General features: G+C 46.0%; 1 protein-coding gene across 1 annotated transcript; it reads left to right on the top strand.

Annotated features, from left to right (window-relative positions):
• Positions 1-3,883: 3,883 nt before the first annotated feature.
• LIX1L (limb and CNS expressed 1 like) lies at positions 3,884-21,752 on the top strand. Its single transcript, XM_050930885.1, has 6 exons — positions 3,884-4,238; positions 10,573-10,736; positions 11,856-11,996; positions 14,493-14,588; positions 17,414-17,491; positions 17,709-21,752. The coding sequence occupies exons 1-6, from the start codon at positions 3,950-3,952 to the stop codon at positions 17,949-17,951; spliced, it is 1,011 nt and encodes a 336-aa protein (XP_050786842.1). The 5' UTR covers positions 3,884-3,949; the 3' UTR covers positions 17,952-21,752.
• Positions 21,753-27,210: the final 5,458 nt, after the last annotated feature.

Raw genomic sequence — 27,210 nt, 5'->3', positions numbered from 1 at the left:
TGAAACGGTGGCGCCCAGGGGTCAAACTTGGGGAAACCACTCAACGCGATATGGCTGCTAGAGCCCCCTAGAGGCCAGCAGAGGAAGGGCAGCAGCTGTTCTTCTTGTAGCTCCCGGCCCGCACCCCTTCTCTGCCTGCTCCCCGCCTGTTACAGAGAGGATTCTCAAGCAGGCCCACACCTGGGCGCGGACCAGAGCCTCCCTTCCCCTAGCTCATATCTCCCAGTCCCCCAAATCAGTGCCCCCTACTCCAGCAGTCCACCCAATCCTGCACCTCTTCTTCCCTCAATGACCTCCCAGCACCCCCAATCCCCTCATAACTCAGCACCCTGCCTCCCCTTGCACCCCTCAATGGCCAGGGACTCATCCGTGTAACGTCTGCAAGACAGCACACCTGTGTCCCCTTTGCTTCTTCCCCAGAGGAAATGATAACACCCTTACAGTTAAATGTAAATAATTTACTCCCCAAACTGGGAGGAGTGGTAGATAAGCTGGAGGGTAGGGATAGGATACAGAGGGACCTAGACAAATTAGAGGACTGGGCCAAAAGAAACCTGATGAGGTTCAACAAGGACAAGTGCAGGGTCCTGCACTTTGGTTGGAAGAATCCCAGGCACTGCTACAGACTAGGGACCGAGTGGCTAGGCAGCAGTTCTGCAGAAAAGGACCTAGGGGTTACAGTGGAGTCAGTAGTGTGCCCTTGTTGCCAAGCAGGCTAACGGCATATTGGGCTACATTAGTAACAGCATTGCCAGCAGATGGAGGGAAGTGATTATTCCCCTCTATTCAACATTGGTAAGGCCTCATCTGGAGTACTGTGTCCAATTTTGGGCCCCACACTACAAGGAGGGTGTGGAAAAATTGGAAAGAGTCCAGCAGAGGGCAACAAAAATGATTAGTGGGCTGGAGCACATGACTTACGAGGAGAGGTTGAGGGAACTGGGATTGTTTAGCAGAAGAGAAGAATGAGAGGTGATTTGATAGCTGCTTTCAACTACCTGAAAGGGAGTTCCAGAGAGGCTGGATCTAGACTGTTCTCAGTGGTGGCAGATGACAGAACAAGGAGTAATGGTCTCAAGTTGCAGTGGGGGAGATTTAGGTTGGATATTATGAAAAACTTTTTCTCTAGGAGGATGGAGAAGCACTGGAATGGGTTCCCTAGGGAGGTGGTGGAATCTCCTTCCTTAGAGGTTTTTAAGGTCAGGCTTGACAAAGCCCTGGCTGGGATGATTTAGTTGGGGATTGGTCCTGCTTTGAGCAGGGGGTTGGACTAGATACCTCCTGAGGTCCCTTCCAACCCTGATATTCTATTCCTTGTCGAAGAGTCTCACAGCTCTATTAACATTAATGAATTAACATGCTCACAGCCTCCCTGGAAAGGGGGTCAGTATCACTGTCCCTATTTCACAGAGGGGAAAAGTGAGCCACTGGAAGAGGGGAAGTGATTTGGGTTAGGGTTACACAGCAAGCCAATGGCAGAACTGGAAATAGAACCCAGGAGTTCTGAGTCCCAGTCCCCTGCTTGCACAACTAGACAGACTCCCCCCTCAAACTGGGAATAGGAATCCCGATTCACAGACCCTTTGCTTTAACCACTACACAATGTTCCTTCCCTAAAGGAGTATGTTTTCAGGGCTGTCTGTCCAGTTGCCACCTGTCTTCAGTAGTCATGTAAAGCCAACCATAATAAAACCTGCGTGTTACTCTACTGATCATCTTCCGCCATTTCACACAAGGTCTCCTTCTGATACTTTCATGCTGCTGCAGAAAGGGTCTAATTTAAAAATGTGCTGAGTAACCATTCATGGTGGTGAGAACATAGGAGAGCCAGTGGGTGCCCTTGCTTGCGTCAACTGTCAACTCTTGCCAAACAAAAGGGATAGCCAGAGCATAGTGCAGAGGGACAACAATTCTTAATTCTTTCTGCTCATTCCACTGAACTATATCTAATTACAAGCCCTGAATAAAGGCTATTTGTTCCAGATCCTCTCTCTCTGCAACTCCATGGGCCCCTTTTACTATACTTCACTAAAAGACCATTTTATTTTCTACAGTGTCTTTCATATAAATCGTATCCCAGCACGCTTCACAGAGTTAAATAAATAACAGCAGAAAGATGTGAGAAAAGAGACATTTTCAGCTGAGATCAGAAAGCAAAATCGATGAAGCAGAAAGATACGGGTGGGGCTGTTCCAGATTGCGGGAGCTGTAAAGAAGGAGGGTCTTGCCCAGCATAAGAGAAGACAGAAATGGACACAGGTACTCAGGCGATAGGCATGGTATAAAGATCTAGACATATAAATTTTAGATAGCAGACTAAATACAATTTGGTTTGATTTGATTCTTAGATTCCTGTAAAATGTTCAGATACTTGATAGAACAAACACAAATGCAAACCCTATCCTGGGCACATGATTAATATATCACAACTTCTGCCACATACCCGAGCTCTCTATCTTTTCCCACACATTGACAACACTTCTGTTAGCTTGTCCTGTGGATGACATATTTTAAATGGCATCAACAGAAAAAAAAAAGAAAAGAGAACATGGCCCTCCTGCTGATTCAGCATAATCCAAATACAAGTTCATCTGTAATAATAAGAACGAGGAGTACTTGTGGCACCTTAGAGACTAACAAATATATTTGGGCATAAGCTTTCGTAGGCTAACACCGACTTCGTCGGATGCATGCAGTGCAAAATACAGTAGGAATATATATATATATATACAGAGAACATGAAAAAATGGGTGTTGCCATACCAACTATAATGAGACTAATCAATTAAGGTGGGCTATTACCAGCAGGAGAAAAAAACTTTTGTAGTGATAATTAAGATGGCATAAGTACTCCTTGTTCTTTTTGCTGATACAGACTAACATGGCTACCACTCTGTAATAATAATGATATTAATAGCATCTAGTGATGCTGCTTTCCCACTCAGCCCCACCTCTAGGGGACCCATGGCTCGTGAGGGTGTTGGAGGGTTTGGATGCTTGCGAATGAGAAAGGAGTCATTTGCTGGGGATTGATCATGGGGAGGGTAGGTCTAAATTAAGGGGGGCAGATGAAGTGGCAGATAGTGAGGGAGGTTAAGTGGGAAGAATGGAAGATCCCATGAGTGCTCCCTGCCATGATGCAGTGGGGACCAGCCTAATCATCCCCTCTCCACAGCCAAAGACTGGAATAGAACCCAGGAGTCCTGGCTGCTTGAACCCCTTGCCCTGTGCCACACTTTTCCAGAATACGTGGCCACACTACCAAAATCCTTACCCCTTGGCCAAACTCCCAGAATTCCTTGCACTTGCCCACACTCCCAAGATCCACTGCGCTAGAACAGGACTGTCCTTCTCTAGCAGGAGATATGCGGGTTCTAATTGGTTAAATCCCATAGTCCCCTCCCCTTGACAACACAACCTGGGCTGTGATTGGAGTATTATCATGTTTCTCGTCTTTTTTCCAGTGAGGCGTAATTTAACTGTCTAGATTTTTCGTTCCCCGCCCACTTTCTTCCAGACAGGCCGCTGGTTGGGCAACTAGAGAAGTCCCCGCCACCTCAATTGATAAGATGCCTTTTGATTCGTTCGCTCTTCAGTCATCATTAGCGATAAGAGTTGTGATTGGGTATAAATCTTCAAACCCCGCCCTCTCTTGGGAATACTCTCTTTTGATTCGGCTACCCTCTCATATTCTTCAACTCTCGGTAGACGAGCTTTGATTGGACCGATCACTTTCAGCCCCCGCCCACTCCTTTGGTAATCAGCTCTGTGATTGGTCAAAGTCTTCTCATTCTCCGCCTCTTCCCCGGAGCTCTGCGCTGCGATTGGCTTCTCCATCCTGCAGGGCCCGCCCTCCTCCCCAGCCCGCCCGGTGAGTGGCAGCCCTGGAGCTGCGCAGCCCCCTCCTCGGCTCAGTCGGGGCAGGCTACGGAGGCCGACAGGCGGCGGCGATGATGATGGAGTCGGTGCGCGCCCAGCGGCTGCAGCCCGGGGTGGGGACGCTGCGCTCCCTGCGCCCCGGGGTGACCGGGGCCCCCGCGGCGGCAGCCTCGGCCCCTCCGCCCCCCGCTCCTCCCCCGCTGCCGGCGGCGCCCCCGGCGCTGGTGCTGCCGCCGCCTCCTCCGGGGCTGCCGGGCCCGGGGGCCTCGCCGGGCGGAGCGGGGCCCCCGGCCGTGCTGCGCGAGGCGGTGGAGGCGGTGGTGCGCAGCTTCGCCAAGCACACGCAGGGCTACGGCCGAGGTGAGTGAGGGGAACCGGGGGTGGGGGTGCCCCGGTGTCCGCCAGCCCAGCTCGGGTGGGCAGGGCCCCTGGCACGTAGCGCTGCAGCCGGGCTGCGGGAGGGGGCTGGGACCCCCTGCCCTGGGGGAGTTAAACCCCTTGTACACAGCGCTAGGGCCCGGCTGGGTGAGGGGGGGGACTGTCCCGCTACCCCGAGCACTGGGATCCCTAATAGCTCCCCCCACACACATACAGTGGGGATCCCCAGTCCCATCACATGGATCAGGGAAGTGGATGGAGCCCCCCCACTGCAGGGCCGCCTTGTCCCTGGGTCCCGGCCCCCACAAGCAGTGTGACTGTTGAAGTGAGAAAGGGGAGCTGGGAGAGCCCCCCCACTCCGCTGTCCCTTCAGAGTGGGGACTCCCTGTGCTTGGGGATAGAGTGAAGGTGAGGAAAGAGACCCGCTGCTCCATCCTGACTTCTAACTGGGGGCTCCTGGCGCTGGGGATCCCCTTACACTTAGGGATGTATGTGGCAGAGGTGAACCAGGAGATTGGAAGTGACCAGAAGACATTGCTAATGTGTTTGCTCTTCTCTTATAATGTCTTTTTACAAAAAAAACAAAACAAAAACCACACAACTTGTTTCACTGAACTTAGGGGTCACTTGTAAGGGACAGCTCTTTTGGCAAACAGCTGATCGTTCTGTTTCACCACCTACAGTTGATAGTACTTTGCATCATGTCAGTTGCACTCTTCCCCGTTTGGTCCTTTGTTTTCGCCTGGGCTTTGCCTGGGTGCCCAGCCTGAGACACCTAAAAGGACCTGTATTTCACACCGCACTGAGTCATCTGCTGTCTGAAAATCAAGTCCCTTTAATGTGTCTCAGTTTGGTCAATTGAAATCACTAGTTTTTGAAAACGTAGGCCTGGAAAAAATAGGTACATGTCACTGTAAGACTGGCCGGGGGGCAGGAATGTTGGGGAAGGGGATTAGGTGTAGGCTCTAGAACAATTCTTTACTATGTTTGAAGATAGGTAGGTTTCAAACTCCTGGTGCTTCTGTAACTTGCTACGTAAATGTACGCCAGTTACTAATCTCCCTATCAGAGGAGTAAGGTTTTGTTTGACAGCTCTGTGTCTGTTAATGGTTGGGTCCTGAGAATGTGTAAGAGACCCTTGCTGTCTGGTTAGTGCCTGACAAAAGGCTCTTTCACACCCACAGGACAGCTATGATGGGTGTTTTGCTGGCCATACCGATGGTTTCCATTTTTCCCACCCCCTTGCTTGCATTCTAAGTGACGGTATTTTCCGTGAGAGCCCGCTCCCTGCTCAGCTTACCTGCAGCTACAGGCGATTCTTTTCACCACCACAGTGAGTGGAAGAAGTGACTAGCTGTATGTCTGCACTAAAGTGGGTTGCTGTGGGAGAGTTAACTACACCACACCCCAGCCTGAGGACGCCAAGTATTGCCTCAGATGCTCCCAATTCATATGAAAGCACTCCCAGGAAACCTCACAGCTGAGTCTCCTGCACATCCAACCTGATCCTCAAGAAATGTGGAAGCAGTAAAGATGATTCCACCTTTGTGCCAGTAAAATCTGAGGTTTAAGTATCCTTCTCCCTACCCATCTGGAGATGCTTTGCAACTGTTTTGAGTTCCCGAGTTCCGGTTATGGCGGCAGGTCCAGTAGATGCAGTTGTACACATCCTAACTGATAAATGCTTGGCAGACGTTATGTGAGTTGAATGCAATGGAACTGCTGCTATTCTGGCTCAGAAGCATTTCAGCACCATGTGGAATCACTTACTTTTCCTTATTTAATATGCGAGTCAGATATGCTATCATATACACAATACAGGGACCAGGGTCTACGCTCTACGGCAATAAACAATTGATATGACTGATGGCCAAAGCACTCTATATATGTGTGAGTGGGCTACATCTCTTCGTGTCCTGGCTTTAAGTAACAAAGCTAAGTGGGAACTGCTGCTTTTCTACTGGTTAAGTTTTGAAAAGGGAGAAAAGCTTTTGCTCCATGTAGTACTCTGTAGATTCAGTGCGTTTCTCTGGCTGGGGGGTATGTGCGCTTGGCATTTCCCATTCCCCCATGAGTGATGGTCATAAATGCTGAAAAGGGATTTTGACTGGACCTCTTGCTGCCAGTGTCAGTGTTAGAGCTTGTTGACCCAGTGTCTGCTGTTCTCAAATGTGTTAAAATTCCTTTGGCTAAGTACTGGTGTCTCTGTTCTGTCAAATCCTTTCCCAAATCCCAACAATCTTCTTCCTTTTTCATTTCAAGATGCTTGTATCTTCTCAGCCCCAAGTACTCTGCTTTGCTTCACATTCTCACTTATATGGTAAACTGTTCTGGGTGTGGGAACATGTCCTAAAGTTGTGAAGAGCCATGTATATACTCTATCACTACTAGTGCAATAGGATCTTAGGGCACTTTAAATATTAAAATAAACCTGGCAACCTCCTGGTGACATCCCTGGTTAGAGACAGGGAAACTGAGGCATAGATTGAAAACAACCCTCCAGGGTCCTACAGCAAGTCAGCAGCAAATATAACTGAGTTGTCCTAACATGATCCCTTGCTCTAATCACGACACATCATTTCTGCACTAAATTAATGTACCATTTGATTCAGTTGGCCCTCTCTCTCAGTCAAGCAGTGTCTCAAATGACTACTTTTTCTATAGTATTCTGGCTGCCACTAGGAGTCTTCAAAAAGCTGATCTTAATGATGCTTTTCACTGTCGAACCTAGTCATCAGATGTTGTGAGCGGGGCTGGGCCTGCTCATAAGTGTTAATATTTTAATGGAAAACTGGACAACTCAACATCTTCAGTTGTTTCTCTAAGGGTCACAGCCAAAATACGCATCCAACTTCTGGCTTGCAACACAGATGTTATTTTACATCCTCTTTGGATCAGAACCTCCAGTCATCACATCTTTCCTTGTGGCTTTTGATTTTTCCCGTCTGCCCACTTCTTCTCCTGTTAACTCACATGGCAGCAGCAGAACTCTGAATAGGGTGATCAGACAGGGTGAAAAATGAGAATGGGGTGGGGGGTAATAGGAGCCTATCTAAGAAAAAGACCCCAAAATCAGGACTATCCGTATAAAATCGGGACATCTGGTCACCCTAACTTTGAACAATATGAATCCACCCATTTCAAGCACGGCCTCTTAGGGGGTGAATCGGTGATGTGTTTTGAGAACTCTAGTCAGGCAAAGAGCTGAAGATTGCTACCCAGAACAAATACAAGATGGAAGTTGTCTCTCCCCCTCCTCCCCCAATCCGTATGCCACTGTAAACAAATGCGCTTGTCCGTCTGACTGGCTGAAAGATCACTCCGCTGGCTAAGCACTAATTACCTGATAAATATGCATGGTGGCGTGGCCTTCATAGCGCTGTTCAGCTGTAACTATGCTGAAAGGGAAAAGACAGATAGGAATATTCTCTGTGCATATTCAAGGAATACTGTAAGCTCTGATACTATTTTTTTTAAAAGTCTTTTTTTCCATTCACAGCAACCAGGCTTGCCGAGTTTCTCTTGCAGTTTTTTCTTGAAAGTATCTTTGCCGAGTTCCACTTATTTGTTTAACTCTCCCTTCTCTCTTTTTAAATCACCCCCATTCTCTGTTGGGCTGGAAGCACTGATTTCAGTCTGTGAGAGAGAACCTCTTGGATGCTCCTCAGCTGCCAGACCTAATGCACCAGTTGCTAACAAAGCACTCTGCAAAACAAATGAGCAGTGTGCAACATAGAAAGCAGCTTGTCTCACACTGAAAACTCAAGTCCCATGCACTGGCTAAACAGTATCTCCTTGTTACCTCCACTCAGGCGCTCAGCATCCAGTTTCTTGTCTTAACTAAATTAACAAACTTTTTATTGTTTTGAATGTTCCTAATAACAAGGGGGTGATTTCAGCCTTTCCATGATGCTTGAAGTGGCGTAATTTCAGTTTTTCATTTGTGAAGTTGCTGGTATTCGGTCATAGCTGCAAAGATTCAGTTGCCCTGTGCCAAACGGGGTGTCAAACTGTTTGTTGAATAAGGCATTGTCTCTGGCTCCCCATGGGAGATTATATGCATGATTTATCTTGTCAGTAGAAAGGGAGTCTGCTTGCCCATGTTTGAATTCCTTGCTCAGGCTGGTGTGCTGTCAGGGCTGGCCAGGAACCACATAGATTGTATATGTTTCCCTGTGACTCTCGGGTTTAAAACTGCCCCCATGTTGTGTATTTAAGGAAAAATCCATACTCCAACCTTGAAAGTGATCCAAGCCAAGTGCTCGTTATTAACTAACTCCCTGAAACACTGCATCTGAGGCAGGCGGGCAAAATGTTTTAGTAAGAAACTTTGGGTAACTATCCTGTTGGTTCCATTCTACAGGAAGCTAATGAAACTAATAACTTTAGAGGCAATAAGATAAAGTTAGTTCTCTTATCCTGAAAACTGCATGGCTGAAAACCTAAACTGTTACTCACAGCACAGTTTGTGGGCTAATAAAATGTTTAGCTGGACAGCTTGAAGTACCTAGCATGGTACTCTTTGTGTGTCACCAAACTGATCTTCCGTCTTGTCACATTCCCATGGGGGGATTTCTGTAACCAAGGGAGTCCTCTTGCTTGTTCTGTCTTTCTGTAAAAGAAACTGGAATAACTCTCTAGCAGGATTCCGCATGGAAGGGCCTAACTCTTCTTTCCAGTAGCATTTTTTGTGCACAAAATGTTGCTCTAATTCATTTTGTACATTGCTTCATTTCAAAGTGATAACTGAGGTTGGAAAAGGCCCAGAGAAGAGTAACGGAGATGGGTTAGGAGAGGATTTTCCTGCAGCTAGATTTCGCAAAACCTAGAATTATTTAGTGTAGAAAATAGCTTAGAGAGAATTTTCAGACTCAGGATTTTGATGGAAGCTGTGGGATCCCAGCAGTGGCAGGAGGAATTGCTCTAATGTTAAGGGCAGATACATTTAGAACAAATAAAAGGAAATGCTTCTTCCCTCTCAGCACCTGAAATTCAGAGCTGCAGAGAATCCTGGATAATGTTGATGACTGTAATTCCTGTGCGTATGCAAAGATAAGAGTAATTGACTCTTATGGTCCTGGCCACAAGTTTATCACCACAGAAGGTAGGAAGCAATTTTTCTGCATTGTGCAGCCCTGCACAGTTAGTTGGGTGCGTAGTGGGATTTTTGCCTTCTCTGAAGCATTGGGGTATTGTCCTTAGGCAGAGGCAGGATATCTGCTTGAATCTAGTATGGCAAATGTTCTGCTTGTTTAGGGAGTATCTAGAAGACTGTTAAAGACTGGCTCTTATCCTGAAAGGACCATAATTGCCAAAGTAAGCCAGGGTTAAAGCTTTAGACTCTGGTTTCCTGACATGAATGGAAAAAAAACAACAAAACACGTCTACTAAAAATGATATTCCTTATTTTAGTGTGTGATTCACCATTCAGTTATACCTCCTCCCATTCAGAAAGGCAGTCATGATTCTTAAATGAGGCCTCTCCATTCCCACCCAAATGTCAGTGGAATTAGGTAAGGATTGAATTGGGCAGCCCATGCCTTTTCTGAATGAGCCCTCTGTGCAGCTCCATAAAACAGTGACCACCTCAAACTGGACATGAAATGTCTGACTTAAGGGCAGGTGATTTCTTTTGGGCATCTTAGTGCTAGGGCAGGTCAGTCAGGTTATTACTGGCTCTCATTAGCCCTGCCATCTGTTTCACAGTGCCACTTAAACACTGCAGAATCTTTTGTGGTCTTAAATGTCTGAAGAATCGCATCCAGTCCGATTCCCAACACTGACAGCCCAGCTCCTTGGCCCAAGCAAGGGGCAAACACACCACTACCAATATAGATTGCCTTTAGGAAAAAGACATTGCTGATTTCTTCCCTTATTAACTCAGATCCCTTCTTTAAAATACTCTTCCAAGAGCCTTTCGGTCTTCTTACCCTACCAGCTTTCTCTGAGAGGAAAATTTCACTACCTAAAGCCTTGCCTTTTAACTCACTCACTCTATGTTTAGACTTTTGTGTCTCAAGATTAGAACCTGGGTCTAGAGGTGCTGAGCACATACAATTCTGCTTGAAGTTGACCATTCTCAGAATTGGGCTGTTAGCTCCGTGGGGAGGGACCCTGCTGTCATATTGGTACAGTTCAATGTGTGTTAATATGCAAGTGACTCTCCGTTTCTGTAGACCAGCAATCGCAAGTGGGGAGCAGTAAAACCAGTTTCTCAGGCTTAGTTTCCCGCCCTTGGTTTTTGTGGTATGAAAAGACCATTCCTTTCTCTGATATCCATCCTTAATGTTTTTTCCCCTGACTTCTATATCTTCAGTGAATGTTGTGGAAGCTCTTCAGGAGTTCTGGCAGATGAAGCAGTCACGTGGTGCTGATCTGAAAAACGGAGCCCTGGTGGTGTACGAGATGGTCCCTTCCAACAGCCCCCCTTATGTCTGCTATGTCACGTTGCCTGGGGGGAGCTGCTTTGGCAGCTTCCAGGTAGGACCACATGGCTACAGAGACTTGAGTGGCTCTAGCTACGGAGCTCGTTCTCTATAGAACTGACTGAGGGGAGTCTATCAATTCCCTCAAGTCCCCATTCTAATGGAATCGCTGTGGGGGGTGGGTGCTGGAGATTTTCTGGGAGCCCAAAACACAGAGGGATCCGGACCGATAGTAGAGGGATAAATCCAACCCAACTTAGTTCTACATGGTAAGTGCAGTGGTTGTCTTTAGCTTGAGATTTGCTTTAGCTATGTTACCCCAGGATTCCATACTCCCTACACTCACTGCAGGGAATTAATAGGGATTCTGCAAATAGTGAGGTTGCATACATGGCATCTAAGGCAATTGGCAAGTGTTAGCATAACTGTTGTATAGCAATATTTGCCTTAAGTTAAATGCCTTATTCTTTACAGGGTTAAGTAGTTGAGTACGGTTACAGTGTGAATTCTAGAGGCAATGAACTTCAGCAGAGTTTCAATCCCTAATACAGCTCTGAATTCGACCCAGTGTCTCCTCCCAAGATGCTCAGAAAAGTTTGGCAGCCAAACTAATAAGGCTTGATCAATAGCCGCTGCCTTTCCTTTGTTGCAAAGGAAAAGGTCCTATCCAAATACTTAACCAGAAAGATTAAAGTCCAAAAATCACACAGGGTTCTGATTGCGTTTCGGATTCCTTTCCTGACGTGGCTTAAGGCAGAGTTATGCTCTAGTCTTGGTTTGAAGAAGGCATCCAAAAGAAACAATTCCAGCAGCTGAGCTGCCTCCCCATCCCGCAGCATAGCCCTCGTGTTTAGAGAAGGATGGCTGTGTTTTGGTTTTAAGACAATTAATTTTGTTGGCAATCCAGCTGGTGGTATTTCCATGTCCACATAGTATGTGCTGACTTCAGTTTCCAGTTTAACTTTTTGCATTCAGTATGGCTGGGCTTGCTGTGGTTTAAAACACACTCCTAATGACTTCAGGATGTCTGAGAAAATAGCTTTCCAGCACTCCACAACAACTGCCGCTTAACAGCCATTTCGTATGTGTGGGGAGAACTTTGGAGTGTGTCGGCCTTAACTGATCTCAGCCGTCTCTGCTTTCCTGTTCTGATGGTATGTACATCTGTCCCCAGTTCTGTCCGACCAAGGCTGAAGCCAGGAGGAGCGCTGCGAAGATTGCACTAATGAATTCTGTCTTTAACGAGCACCCCTCCCGGAGGATCACTGATGAGTTCATTGAGAAGAGTGTCTCGGAAGCCTTGGCATCTTTCAACGTAAGGGCTTTGAATGTCTTGACTGTTGTAGTTGATAGGGACAGACTGGTTGGAAAGTCTCATAAATCTATGGGAAGGGAAATTTCTTTTGCATCTGGAAACCCTTATGACAGGTTTTCCAGTGATTCTTGGAATGATACAGAAATACTAAAAATAAAAATAAACTGTTACTCTAATTCTTGTTTTCTCTCAAACTGTTCCCTTCCTGGATTTAAACTCCCTTCTCCAGCTGTCCTCTCAGCCTTGCACTTGGAGTTAAATCTGCACCCAGTTAGAGCAGCAGACTTACTTTGGACTGGTGTATTGGAGAGCACCATTTAGCCCTTAATGTTTTCAGCATTCCCACTGTTGAGGGCCTGTTAACTCCAAACTTACTCTATTTCCAGGAGAAGCACTTCACGCCCTTTCCTACAATTCTGGCCAAGTTTCTTTTAAATATAAAAATGTGTCTCTTGTACAGAACTGCTTTTATTTGAGCTGAAATGAAAGACTGGCTTACTCAATGCCTGCCCATGTCTGGTACTACCAGTAACCCAAGAAAGATTGGCTCGATAGTCTCTTATTTTTCTTCTTCAGAAGATAAAGGTGAATAATAACTTGCTGGAGTATAGTGGGTTCCATGTAGTATTACTTGGAATGCCTGCAGGATGGAATTGTCAAAAGAGCCGAAGGGAACTAGGCACCAGCTCCATTGACTTTCAAGGTGATTTGTGCTCTGAATCCCATAGAGCTTTTGAAAATCTTTCCCAGATTCATGGTGATAGGGCTTGATGACAGAAAAGTGGAGCATGTGATTTAAAAACAGGAGCATTTTATTACATGGTGACTTCTCTGCCATAGATGTTACAATCAATGTAAGGTTGCCACCTATCTGGGATCCTGTGTACTTTTATAGGGATAGGCTCTGAAAAACAAGACTAACTAGGTCTGAAAGCATCAAAAAAGTTTCTCTAAGTGCATTGAGGGGGAGAGGAGGAAAATTGTTAGGGCTTTACAAGGCACTGCTCCTCCAAAATGTAACACATAACACCTTGCTGTTTCAAAAAAGGGGTCTGACTTCCTGGTGCTCACTGGGCCTGGAGCAAGATAACTCCTTTCCATTACTGAGCCTGCAGTGTTCAAGCCTGATGAACTCTTGGGGTGTGGAGCTTCTCTGATCAGCCTGTTATTGTGTGCAGCCTCATTATTTAAGCCAGGTACATTACAAAGCCGTACCTGTTTAAATACTTGGTGGTAGGCATGTTAAACTTCCTAGTGCCAAAATTATACTTTGTCAGAATGAGTTTTTACTGTGCGTTCAGACAGCACCTAATGGAACCCAAACTACTCTGTGAACCTTGAAACAATCTTACAATCCTAAATGTTACGGAAAGATAGCATCTGCTCATAGAAATGTAGCACTGGAAGGGACTTGGAAGTCAAATTCAGTCCCCTGTCTTGTGCCAAGAGCATGAAACAATTTGCAATGAAATCATGGTCAAAATTTGCATAGATTCTATGAGGCGACTGGCTAATATGCTATTCAACAAGTACAGGATACAACAGGCATGCACAATGTGAACTCTAAAACCTGTTACCTCATCAGCTACTGAAGCTAGGAAAATACTACAGAAGAACATAAGAATGGCTGTACTGGGTCAGATCAAAGGTCCATCTAGCCCAGTAACCTGTCTACCAACAGTGGCCAATGCCAGGTGCCCTAGAGGGAGTGAACCTAACACCTAACCTACTGCTGTATATCTCCTGGAAAGCTGGTATTGCTGGACTTCAGTGATGATCCTAGTGGTCCAAAAGACATTGAAATGGTCACTGGTCCCTCACACTAGATAAACATGAAGGCTTTTAAGAACTGGTTGGACAAACACCTATTAGAGATGGTCTAGGTCTGCTTAATCCTGCCTCAGCACAAGGGAATGAAGTGAATGGCCTCTTGAGGTCTCTTCCAGCCCTACATTTCTATGATTCTATAAGCCCTCATAGTTCACACACAAGTCTGTGGAAGTATGCATGAGGAAATCTGCCCAGAGTATCAGGTCACAAATACAACATTTTCTGGGTGTTCCAAGATTCCCTGCTCAAATCTCAGGTTTCGCATTGTCCACCTGAATCCAGTTAATTCCAGAGCACCTCTGAGTGCTCCTCATCTAGCTATGGTTGCTGTAAAGTATCATCATGTTTCTCCAAGATGGAGACAAGTCATTAGCTTTTGTCTTGTCCTGATCGCTTCAGTCCTGGGACGTCTCCTAGCAAGAGCACACTGTTTACTGAGAGTTGGAGGAGTTCAAAATCTCTTCCATGTTTGTAGAATCTGTGAAACATTCAAGGTGGTTAAAGTTTGCCTCCTCAAAGTACAAACAAACAAAGTCTGTGGAGCCTGAAAATGTCTGACTAATAGCAGCAGAGCCATGTGGGAACACCGCTTAGCAGCGTGCCAGCTCTATGGTTGCCTTGTTCTGTTTAGGGGTTGTAATTCTTTAATATTACTCTTTGTTGCAGGGTAATCGAGAAGAAGCCGATAACCCGAACACTGGAATTGGTGCTTTCCGTTTCATGCTGGAATCCAACAAGGGAAAATCAATGTTAGAGTTTCAGGTACTATTCATAACTTGATCCCCTGCTCCAGTCTTGATAAAAGTGTTTAAAAAAAAAAAAAATCTTCTAGTTACATCATTCAGTGCTACAGAATATACTAGGTCTGTGCATTCAGAAAGCATGTGCTGCTATGGCTTTTGTGTTGCTATACCCTTAGTGCTAGATAGGAGCTCCAGCCACAGAATCCAGACCAGGATTTTTCAAGCCTTCCAAAGTTCAACGATACCTGGATTATGCAGTGTTCTGTTTTGGGCTCCCCTTTGATTAAAACAGCTCTTGACACGCTCACATAGACCAGTATTGTGGAAGTGGTTGTGCATGCTTCATGTGCAGTGCCTTCGGTACTGGAATATATTGGTAGTGCAAGAAGCAACATGGTCTAGTGGTTAGAGGACTAGGAGTTCTGGGTTCTATTCCCAGCTCTTCCACTGATTTTCTGACCCACGTTGGGCAAGTCATTTCACCTGTTGTCATTTTCTCCTCTCTGAAGATAAATGGGCTAGCTATTTCCAATTCAAAGCACCTGAAGGTATTTGGATGAAAGGCACTATGTAAGTTTATAGAATTAGGCATACTGAAGTCTTGAAATCCTTGAGATCATCTTAGTGGATTACCTGGGGTACGTCTGAACTTGCAGATGTAATCTCCATCTTGGGTAGATATGTGCGTGCTAGCTTTGATCGAGTCAGCATGCTAAGAATAGCAATGTAGCCAATACGTCTGTTAGTCTATAAGGTGCCGCAGGACTCTGTCGCTTTTTACAGATCCAGACTAACACGGCTACCCCTCTGATAACATTGTAACCACAGTGGCACTGGTTGGTCAGGCTAGGTGCCCGAGTACGTATCTGGGGTCTTTGTTGGGACTGTAGCTTGTCCCACTGTCGTGGCTACGCTGCTGTGTGCTAGCTCAATCAGAGCTAGCGTAATGTACATTGCTTGAACTGGGAATTACATCTCCAGCTCCAGTGTAGACATCCCCTCATCTCAGTTACACCTTTAATCAATGTAGATGATGCTTTGGGAGCTGAGGCTTTTCTGGGGTTTATTCCTTGCCATTAGGAGGGAGGCTTGTGCAATGGCTCGAGCAGTGGGCATACAGAATTGGGACTCTGTTCCCAATTGTGCATCAGACTTGCTGCCACATCTTTCTGCATGTTCCCTTCTCTGTTTGATGGGGCCATCTACCTCTCAAGTATTCTGAGGTTTAATTGTTTTTTCAAGATCCTTGGGGGGGGAAGACCCTTTGTGGAAGTACAGATATTACTGTCACTGGAAACCTGAAACGGACTTTACACACTCCCCACTAGTAGCTGATTTGTCTGGATTCAGGAATATGATTCTCAGAAGGGGAGAAATAGACCCTACTTTCAGTTGCCAGATGCTCAAAGGAGCTTGCAGCTTCACGCATGTAGGCAGGCGCCTTAAGCCCGTAACTTATTTTTTATTTGGAACTCTCTGCTGTAGGGAGACTTTCCTGACACTGACTTTTTGCCCTGCTGCTCTCCCTTGAATGGTAACATTCTGTAGGCGGAGGATAAAAGTGTTTATATTAATAGCCCTGTTTACACAAACTGACGCCACATCCTGTCTAGTCCTCTGGCTGCATTGTCTGTGGGAAGCCTGACTTTCTGTGGGAGTTTATGGAATGGGGTTTGTGCGGCCATCAGAGAAACGTTTGTCCGGTTTCCATTACAACCAAGATCTGCACTATCACCAACCAGTGTCTGGTGCAATAGCTCCTGGGATGAAAATGGCATAGGAAAGCACCAACAGAGGATGTTACGGCTCAAGAGGTATCATAAAGATTTAGCAGTCTGAAGGATCTTTCCAGTCCCATCATTGGTAGTGGTCTTCTGTCTAGCTGTGCAAGGCATGGACATTGCCCTGGGCTGGTAGATCAGCCTATACAATAACATCTGTCCTTTTTAAATAGTTGTTCCATGAATGGCCCTTTTCATCTCTCGGTACTGTAGGACTTTATCAGCATGGCCTCAGCTTTAAATAAGCCTGCTGTGATCACTAATTATTTATATTGCAATAGTGCTGAAGGGCCCGGTCAGTCTGGCGTCCACTGTGGTAGGACTGGACAAATCCATAACTCGGTCCCTGCCCTGGGAAGCTTATTGTCTAAGTAGCAGTAATGGCTTCTAGGCTGTCTCACTCAAGGAGTTCAAAGCACTTCACAAACTTCCAGATGCTTCGGCTTCCTGTGAGGTGGTTAACTTATGGGTGAGGGAAAAGATCTAGAAAGATGAAGCCACTTGCCCAGGATTGCAGATAAGAGAATAGAACCGGTCTGTAAATGCCACATGGTGACCTGCAAATATAACCCTGGAGTCCTGGCTCCCAGTCGTCTGCTCTAACCACTAAGCCCTCCCTGCTGCGGGCTTAGTAACTAGATGGGCAACAATGTAAGTGGAAGGAAGGACTAATTCACTCCTGTGTATCTTCCCCAGCTTAGTCTGTCCTTTAATCATAGTCCGCCCCTCTTACCAGCCGTAGCCCTAGCACTTCTTAGCCGCTGATCTCTGAGCACTTTACGGAGGAGATCAGTATCATTATCCTTATTTTAGAGGGGGAAACTGAGGCAGCAGGAGGCAAAGTGACATGCTAGAGGTCACAGTAGGTCTCTTTTGTCCCAGTCCAGTGCCCTCCCCACTAGAGAGCACTGCCTCCTGAGGGCTCTGTAGTACAGAAAGCAGGCTTTCAGCTGTATGCTAGAGAAGCATTTTGCCTGTGTACATTGCGGTCCCTCCCTTGATTTGCCAGTTCCTTCCATTGACACTCTTGCCCTTCAAAGCTGACTGCCATTTCCCCTCACAGGAGCTGATGACCGTCTTCCAGCTGTTGCATTGGAATGGCAGCCTCAAAGCCATGCGAGAGAGGCAGTGCTCACGGCAGGTAAGGCTGGCCTGGGCACTGGCTGAGTGCTGCTTTGGTAGCAGCACTGCAGCAGCACTGCAAGTGCCTAAGGGATTCTTGGACCTTTTGCTTCGGTGCTCATCCAGACCTGTCATTCATTTCCCATTGTGTGCAACTGAGCCAGATGCTACTAACTAATGCGCATGTTCTTAGTGACTCGCCATTCATAAGCTCCCGTCATATTTCTTCCTACTAGGAGGTGCTGGCTCACTATTCGCACCGTGCTCTGGATGACGACATAAGGAACCAGATGGCCATGGACTGGGTGAACAGGGAGCAGAGCACCCCAGGAGTCCTTTCCAGAGAGCTGTCCTCGACGGAGAGGGAGCTGGATGAAGCCCGACTAGCTGGGAAAGAGCTGCGTTTCCACAAGGAGAAGAAAGACATCCTGATGCTGGCGGCTGGCCAGCTGGGGAGCATGCACTCCTCCAACTGCTAGACTCTGCACGCAAACTGTTCAGCTTCTCCATGCCTACTAACAATTCCACATTGAAGGGATCTGTACCGTATCACTTAGGGCACATAGCTGCCTCTTTTTCCAGAGTCGTGGCCCATTTGCACATTTTTTTAAGAAGATGTTTTTAAAAGTTTCTGTACAGATTTTTACCCTTTAGTATTAGCCTTTAGATTACTTTTCAGTTTTCGATCTGCTAAAGAATTCCTTCGCTTTAAAAGTGCATTTAAAAAAAAAATGCAGCCTTTCAGTGTTAACACTACTCTAAAGACCTCCGTTCAACCTAGGTACTCTACGGATGACCGTATTCAGTGGAAATGTAGCATTTCCCCAGGGAGATCTGGATTTGAAGAGATCCAGATGGCATGTTACGCAAAACTGCCTTTCCTTCTGCTTTTGCAGTCTGAGGGGTTTGGTCAAACCCCTCTTCTTTTTGAAAAGCACAGCACCTAGCAATATGTTCTGCTCCTTTGTACTAGAATTCATGCTCCAATGGAGAACACCTCAAAGCACATACATGGAGTTTCAGATCTGGGATTTTGATTTGCTCCATTATAGAAATATGGGGTCAGTCTGCAAAATTGCCATCTGCATCTGAGATCAGATTGAAAACTCCACGAAGTGTTACAGGATGGGAGGTTTAGATCTGTTTTTAGCTTCGATCTTTTCTCTCTTGTACAGAAAGAGAGTCAGCTGGCGACATATGTTCAAACTGCTTCCTTAATACCAAATTACAAGACTCTGGTGGTGTTTAAGGGATTGGCTTTGGTATTAAGGAATTGGGTTCAGCTTTTTAATTATGTCTGTACTAGAGAGAGCTCCCAGCCCTAAGAACTCTGCAGTCCCCCTCTTGAATCCCCTTTGAACTTTCATGGGATTTGCCCCTAGCCCCGCAGGAGTGGATGAGCTTGGAATGCCATTCCCTAGGCTGACTAGTAGGTGGTGCTATGAAGATGCTCGACTTCTAGGAAAGTGTACTGTCCACTTCATAAGTTACTTAGTCTCACCTAGGCTGGGGATGCCAGAGTTCTGAGGCTATCCTACCACTGTCTGGTGTCATGCTATTGCCTCCATGCTAGCAACCTGGCTTTGGGTTGCTTTTGAACACAATGTCGGACTAAACCTTTTTCAGGAAGACCTAATAAACACTTGCCAGATATTTAGAACTGGCTAACGGAAACATTGGGGGAACTGTTCCAGATGTAGCACCAAAGGCCCCGTGTTTACTACCTTGTTGACCAGAACTGTATTAACCTCTTGAAGCAGAACCTGGATCCAGCTGGTCCCCAGCAGTGAAAGGTCAGATCTGGATCCAAACCTTATGGTTCAGCCTCAACTACACTTGGTTTCTTTTGGCCAGCGTAGAGAGGTCTGAACCAAGTTATAAACAGGGCTGCACCTAGTCTATAGCACACTAACTTGTTTATAATATGGGTCAGATCCGTCTTGAGGATGCCAAGAACAGTCTCCCTACATGGTTTTCCTCCCCAAAAGGTTTAGATTACCCATGCAAAATAGTAGGCTGCAGAGGGCTGCATTTAATCTCCACTTTGGAACTTGCTCTGTTTGTTATAGTGTTGCTTGAACAAAAGATTCCTGACATGTAAATTTATATCTGCACTATTTTTTTAAACTGATAGAGCCCCGCACTTAGTATAAATATTAGCCCTGTAGTACAAGTAGCTTAAAAGCATCCTTTCAAATACCCAGATGTGTCTGTCATTCAGATTTATAGCAGAAAGGGGAAAAAATGCCAGCTGCAGAATAGCAGCACAAAAGGGAAATCCAATCGAGACAAAAACTGCATTCCCAACTCCTCTCTAGGGTCTGCTTATCCCAGGGATTGACACTGAGCTTTCCTAACAGGCTAGGCACTCAGTTGTGAACCATTTCTTAGTTACCTAACTGCCCTAAGAAAGTTGAAAGAAATCTACTGGGGTTAATCTATTTTGCCCAAGTAGAACCCTCATGGTCAGAAATAGTTTGTGGATGTCTATGTCATGGGCAGAAAAACTGCAGCTTTGTGGAGATGGGGGCAGTTGCGAGCACTGTTTTACTCAAGTCATATTTACTGAAGATGTAATCAAAGCACAACCATAGAACTGTTTGATCGTTGGCTTCTACACAGTTGTTTGGGGGGAGGGAGGCAGGGGAAGGAAGGAGTTAACACCTTGGGCACCCCTTACTTCTTCTTGGCCCTCAAATGATTCCAGTCTGCTAAATTCTCCTGTGCACACAGATGCCACTTCAATGCAAGCAGGTATTCATTGCTCTGGTTACAAACTGAAAACATTTCACTGCTTGCACCAGGGAAAAATAGGAAGTAATTGCAGCCCAGCCCATCCAAGTCCCTGGATTTCTGATCTTTGTGCATCTGTGACACATCTAATGGGCATTAGGGAGCCCATATTTCATATTTTGTTGTTTTGGGCCTTAGCCCAAACTTGCACTTTGATCAAAGATCCAGATCCATTTGGTTCTGCTGAGTTACAACTGAATATTAATGCTCAAAAAGCAAAATTGTAGCTTCTAATATTCTCAATAGAAAGTCATACTCTAGTGTTTCCCATTTATGGCAATAACTGATCTCTCAGATCATAACTACCAAACCTTTTTACCTTTTATCTACTGACTTGTTGATTTTGTAAGCCTGCTGTGCAAGGCATTTATTTGAAAGGATGTGGGACTCTTTAATCTCCTATCCTGCTTATGAGGGCTTGCTCGTGTCTGATTTTTGTAAAGGAAAAGTTTACAGTATTGGGCTCTCTCCATTAATAGCAAAGTCTGAATCTATTTTTGTGGTGACATAAATGGCACAGGAATTGATGGAGTAGGAAGCCATGGTACAGAAAGTATCTGTCAGCTATGCCCACACTGTAATGGGACTAGTTTTAAGCTTGCTCGTAGCTCAGTCATCCAAGGCCGTTGTCATTTTAGACTCTTCCTTTACAAAGTAGGGGGAAAACTGATGTTTTGTAAAACAGCCACATGGTACATTTCCAGTACTGTTTGATTTGCAACATGTAGTGTGCAATGCAATAGATTTGCTTGTAATTCAGACGAGATGTCAATCACGACCTCTTGGCTTTTCCTCTAATCAGCACTGAAGAGGTAGGAGGCCTCAGGTGGTGGGGAAGAATGGGGTAACAGTTGAGCACTTTGTGCAGTGTTTCATATTCTCAGTTCACTAGTGTAGTTCAGGTTAAATAGCCAGCTAGAGCACGACTCCTAGACAATGCAGTCTAACAAAGCAATGATTTGCTGGTGCACAAAATAATCTTCCTCATAACACTTTAAAGCCTTTTCAGTGTATAATCCAGAAGAGCTGATGGGCTCTCTTGTGGGATCTTGAGTCAAAGGCTGTCTTTTAAAAAAAACAAAAAAACAAAAATGTTCTACCACTTTGGGATCCTTGTGGATCTCTTCTCACGTTGGCTCTTGGTGTCTCACTAATTGAGACTAGTCTCTGAGGTCCCACTCTGAGAGCAGGAGCCTGCCACAGTTTTGGTATCTCCACAGAGATCACCTCTCAACTCCACTCCATCTTTCTAAGGAAGCCTCTTGCGGAGGATGTTTCAACTAGTGGCATGTGGATATTGAAGTAATGTTCTCACAAGAGGGAGATCAAGAAGCAACTGCATTATTCTTAGGCCTTCTAATGTTGTATTCTAGTCCTAACAAGCCTATGTCTGATGGTTTTTATATGTATATATATTTTTATATGCCACCTTTTTACCTGACAGTATTAATGTTTAATGCATTTATAAACTTGATTTGTAAATGGCATTTTTAGTTCTTGTGTTTTTGTTTTTGTTTTTTTCCAGGTTGGTTTTTTGGTTTCCAGACCATTACTAAGACACTTAATCATTTCCTTTCTCTAGAAACAGCAAATAGTCTTAACTTTCTGCTGACATTTCCACTTGTGTGTAGCGTTAAAATAAATCATGTGACACTGACTTGTCTAAGGATCTAATCCTGCAGATGCTTAAGACCTTGAGCACCTTCAAATGAGAGAGGTGGCGTTCACAGCGTTGGAACCTGAAGTGTGTATCTCCAGAAATGTTACTTCCAGTTTCTTCTTTATTTTAAGGCCATCTATATGTAAAATGCTACAGCGACAGTGCTTCAGTGGACACTTATTACAACAATGAGAGGGTTACTCCCATTCTGTAGGTAATCCACTTCCCTGAGCGGCAGTAGCTAGGTTGATGGAAGTATTTTTCTGTCAACCTCCCGGTGTCTACACCAGAGGTTAGGCTGCTTAACTGCATCACTCAGGGGTTTGGATTTTTCACACCCCTTACATGTAGTGATGCTGACCTAACTTTCCAGTACAGAGCAGCCCACAAATTTACTTTTTGAATAATGGACCAGATTGTACCACTTTGGCAGAGCAAGGTGGCCGAATCTAGCCCTAACTGAGAATTAACCTGTCATGGGGATGTTCTCACTTAGTCAGCTCTTGTGCTGACTGGCCACCACACTCCTTGTCCTGGTGTTGGTCAGGATGGAGTGCAGTTGTGTATAATCCATAAAGACCTCGGCCAATGGGCATAAATTAGAGTAGCCCCATAGCTGCTTTAATGTGTCAGTGGGCCAGAGCTGGCACAATTCCTCCATGAGTCTCATGGAGGCGTAAGATGCTCCCTGAGTTGGACACCTTCCTCCCACATTCCTTGGTGCAGGGCAGAATCTGGACCTAGACCTCAGTTCATCCATGTTGGATTTTTTTTTTTTTTTAAATTGGCTAATCTGAATTAGTGTTAACTCTACTGCTGACACAGGGTGGTGCTGCAGAAGTCACATTGCATTAGAAATTTCCTCACTTAGCCGAACATAGGCTGCGTTCCCTGTGAAAGCTGAATAATCAAACTCTTCCCCTTCTGAAGTCTGGCACTTCAGCTTCCAGCAAGCCCTGGAAGCTTCTGAGGGCCTGTCTGCTCCTCATTTTGGTGCTAATTACAGATCTTTTCAAGATATATATATTTTTTTGCTTATGTGAGACCTTAATCATTCTCCACTAAAACCAGAAATGCTAACTCTACTCAATCATCAGCACAGTGTTATACTCGTAAGGGATATATTTCAGATGCTTTTTGGTACCAAAAATGGCAACAAATATAACCTTGAATCAAAAGTTTGAAACAAAACAACCTATTTGTCAGAGAGTGGAGATGGATGGCAGGAGAGAGATCACTTGATCATTGCCTGTTAGGTTCACTCCCTCTGGGGCACCTGGCATTGGCCACTGTCGGCAGCCAAGATGCTGGGCTGGATGGACCCTTGGTCTGCCCCAGTATGGCCATTCTTATGTTCTTAACATAACCTTTTAAGGATTACATGGTTTCTGTGATCAAAGGCTAATTCTCTTTAATGGGACTTCTTTGCAGTAGGAGAGGCATATAAAGACTTCATACACAGCAGTGTGTTTAAAAAGGATGATATGTTAGCGTACATCAGCCTTATCCAATTCTATTCATCCATTCACACGGCGAATCTTCTTCCAGGCGAGTTAAACATCCCTAGTTTCCTCACCTGGGTTAAGGTTTGGAAAGGTCTGGGCAGGCTCTCAGACTTTCATGACCGTTGTGGAGGTAGTTTTTTATATTTATATAATAAAATCTGGCTTTATAAGTAGAGCCACGCCAGAGGATTTGCCTGTTTCTGCTAAGCTAGCAGTCAGTCTAATACTGTGAACTAGCTAGAGCTCTGGCATCTCATTGCAGACACTCCAAGAACTGATGCGGAGCTGTAGGACGTTGCCTCATGCCTTTTTCTACTGGGGTTAGAGAAGAGGATTTCCTGGGCAGGACCCAGTTTAGCTTTATTATAAATAGCAACAAGTGTCTGTGAGTGTCTTTCCTGTGCCCCTGTCCCCCCCCCCCCCTTTCTAATCACAAGTTGTCTTGAAACCTCTATCCCCTATGAGCTTCAAGAGGGAAGTTTGGCTGTTGATCTAATCTGTAGTACCAGCATTATTAATATCCTGGCTTCCTAAGCATCCAGTGTCTCTTCTTTCCTGCCTTCATGCTGTATATTCCCAATCAAACACTACAGTAAGATAAATCACCCTTCACCTGCTGTCTCTGCCTTTGTTCCATAGTATCATACAATGTTCAGTATTTCCCAAGCATTTTGTATGTATAATTTTATACAATAAAATAGATTTTTTTGAGAAGCTGGTTTCTCTTTCCTTCCTAGGGAGGAGTGCTGGATTCACAAACTCTGCAGTGTGCATTGGTCTAGAGCCCCCTAACCAGGTGCGCCATGTGCAGCAGCAGTGCGTGCATTTGAAAGCTAGCTTGAGTGTGTGCCATTTCCACTGCAAAGTGTACAAAGATCAGCAGACTGTTGGCTTCTTAACCGGCATCTCCCCTGCTCCACGTTAGTAACCAACTAAAGACAGACTCTAGCCATGGGGGTAGGAAAGACTAAACATTCCAGTCTTCCTTCTGCCTGTTTTACGGGCTGTTACTCTGGGGTCTAAGCCAGGCTGGCCTGAGCTGTAACAACTGGCAGCAGAAGCACCTGGACTGCTGGGCTTTCGTTTAAAACACTAAACATTGCAGAAGGAATGGCTCTTTTGCAGCCAAAGGGGGACCGTGAATGGCGAGAACACCTTTCAGCCTTGTGCTACCTCCAGCCGCCCTGAGCTGCTTTCCTGCTGCTGTTTATGCTCCCTGCTGGGTGCTCAGGGCATCTGAAGCCTCTTGGAATAACTCCCTTATCCCCTTTGGCTGCTTGCTAATGAGTCCCTGCTGGCTGGAGTATCTGCAGGGTGTCTGATTTTGAGTTGATACACAGTATTTCTGTTGACCTATCTTTCCTGGCACAGAGCCTGAACCCTGTTAATGTCACGCAGGCTCTGCCTTGCCATTACGTCGCTAGCTGGCAGGCGCAGGCCAGATCTCGCAGCTGCCACGTCACCCCCTCCTTACAGAAGGGCCTTTCCACAATGGGGAGTCGGGTGGCTGCAGTTCCCCAGAGGCAATACTGCCGTCTAACGTTAGCTGTTACGAGCAATGGGGCATGTGGCTCTGCAGTGGGGCAGGCCATTGCTCCTCTGGCCTGGAGCATCTCCGCTGAAGGCACTGTCAGGGTATGTCTACACTACAAATGCTACAGCGGCACACCTGCTGCTGTAGCATAGACCCCTACTACAGTGACAGAGGGTTTTTTCCCCATCGCTGTAGTAAATCCACTTCCTCAAGGCACTCACTGTAGGTAGGCTGCCAGAAGAATTCTGCTGTCGCCCTATCTTGTCTACACCAGGGTTTAGGATGGTTTAACTATGTCTCTGGGAGGGGTGAATTTTTCACCCCTCCCCAAGCAATGTACACCTATACTTTAGGTGTAGACCAGACCTAAGTCTTACTACCTCGTATCCCAGGCACTTGTAAATCAAAAGCAGTTGTCTTCTGGTTCTAGCACTCAGCTCTGTCTGAGCAGGGAGCGTAATAACTGAAGGTCGGCTCGGGGTCTTGCTAAACCAGCCTTGGTTTAAATCTTTGTGACAAGAGAATGTTTGCTTTGCATTGCTCTCATTGGCCTTGTTGAATTAGAACTGTGGGGTGGGGGGGGAGTTAAGTAGCTATCTCCAGACCACCACCTCTCTTATTTCTTTCCCTCTTCTCCCCTTGCCCTGCTTCGCACGGACATTCTGCGTGGTACTATAATCTGTGTAAATGCACCAGAACAGGAACAGCTACCCTAATCAGTGAGTACATAAAACCAAATTTTGCAAATGGTAGCTGAACTATTTTGTATTCTATTGCTCTGACCATTCTCCATGAATTAGAAATAACGCTTGATAAGGGCTGTTATGCTTGTTCCGACTCTGGTACTTTCCATTTGAGTATCTTCCAAGTGTTTTTAAAGCACTTAACAGCTTGCACTGGGCAGGTATTAGCCCAAGCTTTACAGATGGGGAAACTGAGGCAAGGAGGCATTACGGGATGGATCTAAGAGAATTGAGATCTCCTGACTGCTCATGCACTGCCGTGTCTGCTGCCACATGTAGTGTAAAGGGAGAACAGGCGAGAAGCTTTGGCTGAGAGGGGAAGCTTAAAAGAGCAACTCCTCGGCCAAAATTGAATAACGAAAAATGGGGTTCTTCTTTACTTGTGACTGCATATGGGAGTAGCATATTCCATTCATGAGGGGAGCTGCAGGGCCTAGCCTTCAGAGGAGCGGCACAGGCAGTTAGCGACCATAGCGTGGGCTGGGAGCATCAGACGCTGGAAACATTACCTTGGTTCAGTTTCCAAGTATGTGTTCTCTCTCCCAGTCTCCTTGGCTGTTGCTTCCTGCCTGTTGCTTCGTGCAGTGGCTGCATCATTTCAACTCCACGGCCTTTGGGGATAACTTATTTAGAAGAACTTGAGCAAAGCAGTTTTATGTTGCACTTTCTTGGGGGTGGGAAGGAGGCAATATATATCATAACGTACCTGCCTGCTGAAAAACCAGGTGACAAGCCGCTCCCAGTGGGACATATGGTAAACTTCCACTCTTAAAAACAGATGAAGTAGCAGCGTTTGATTCCCTAATGAGGCTTTGTTTTTAATCTGGAAAAAGGGGACAAGGCTCATCCCGCTGGCACATGGAATCAACGCTGTCCAAACCACTTGGCCTTTGTGAGCTGTTGGAGAAATGATTGTAACTTGGCAGCCCCCTATGTTAGGGATCAGATGAGATCTCCATACGTCGCTGTTTCAGACAAGAGCTGAGCCATGAAATTGGGCCAATGTACAACAGTGGGTGAAGTTTGCTTCACCTGTAAATGGCCGGTCTGAATTTAGCGAATGGCAGTAGTGATGTCATTGGTGGGGTGTGTGTGTGTGTGATCCTAGTGCCTGCTAAACTGGTGTCCCTATCAGCAGAACCCTATTGCAATTAGCACTTAGTTGTTACCTCTAACATGGGGGGGGGGGGAATTAACATTTCAAAGGTGGTAACCCCAGTGGGGGTGGGAGGAGTGGAGTGGGCCCGCGTGGGGCAGAGAGGAGAAGCCCAAGGCCCAGATGAGGGGAGAGCTGGCTGGTTGCTGTGGGAAAGCAGCTGACTATAAGTGGCCGGGGGGGGGCTTGCCTCCTGCCCTTCTCAAGAGGGCGACCACGCAGGGATGAGAAATATGGACCTTCCCAAGATGGCGTCTCCACGGGGGGAGACCAAGTGACTCTATCAAGATGGTGGGCTCCGGAGAAAACCCCGCGTGCCCTTCCCAAGATGGCGTCCCCCTCGCTAT

The sequence above is a fragment of the Gopherus flavomarginatus genome, chromosome 20 (assembly GCF_025201925.1).
Source record: "Gopherus flavomarginatus isolate rGopFla2 chromosome 20, rGopFla2.mat.asm, whole genome shotgun sequence".
NCBI classification, from domain to species: domain Eukaryota; kingdom Metazoa; phylum Chordata; order Testudines; family Testudinidae; genus Gopherus; species Gopherus flavomarginatus.
The sequence above is the reverse complement of the archived record's forward strand: the minus strand, read 5'-3'. Positions and strand labels throughout refer to the sequence as shown.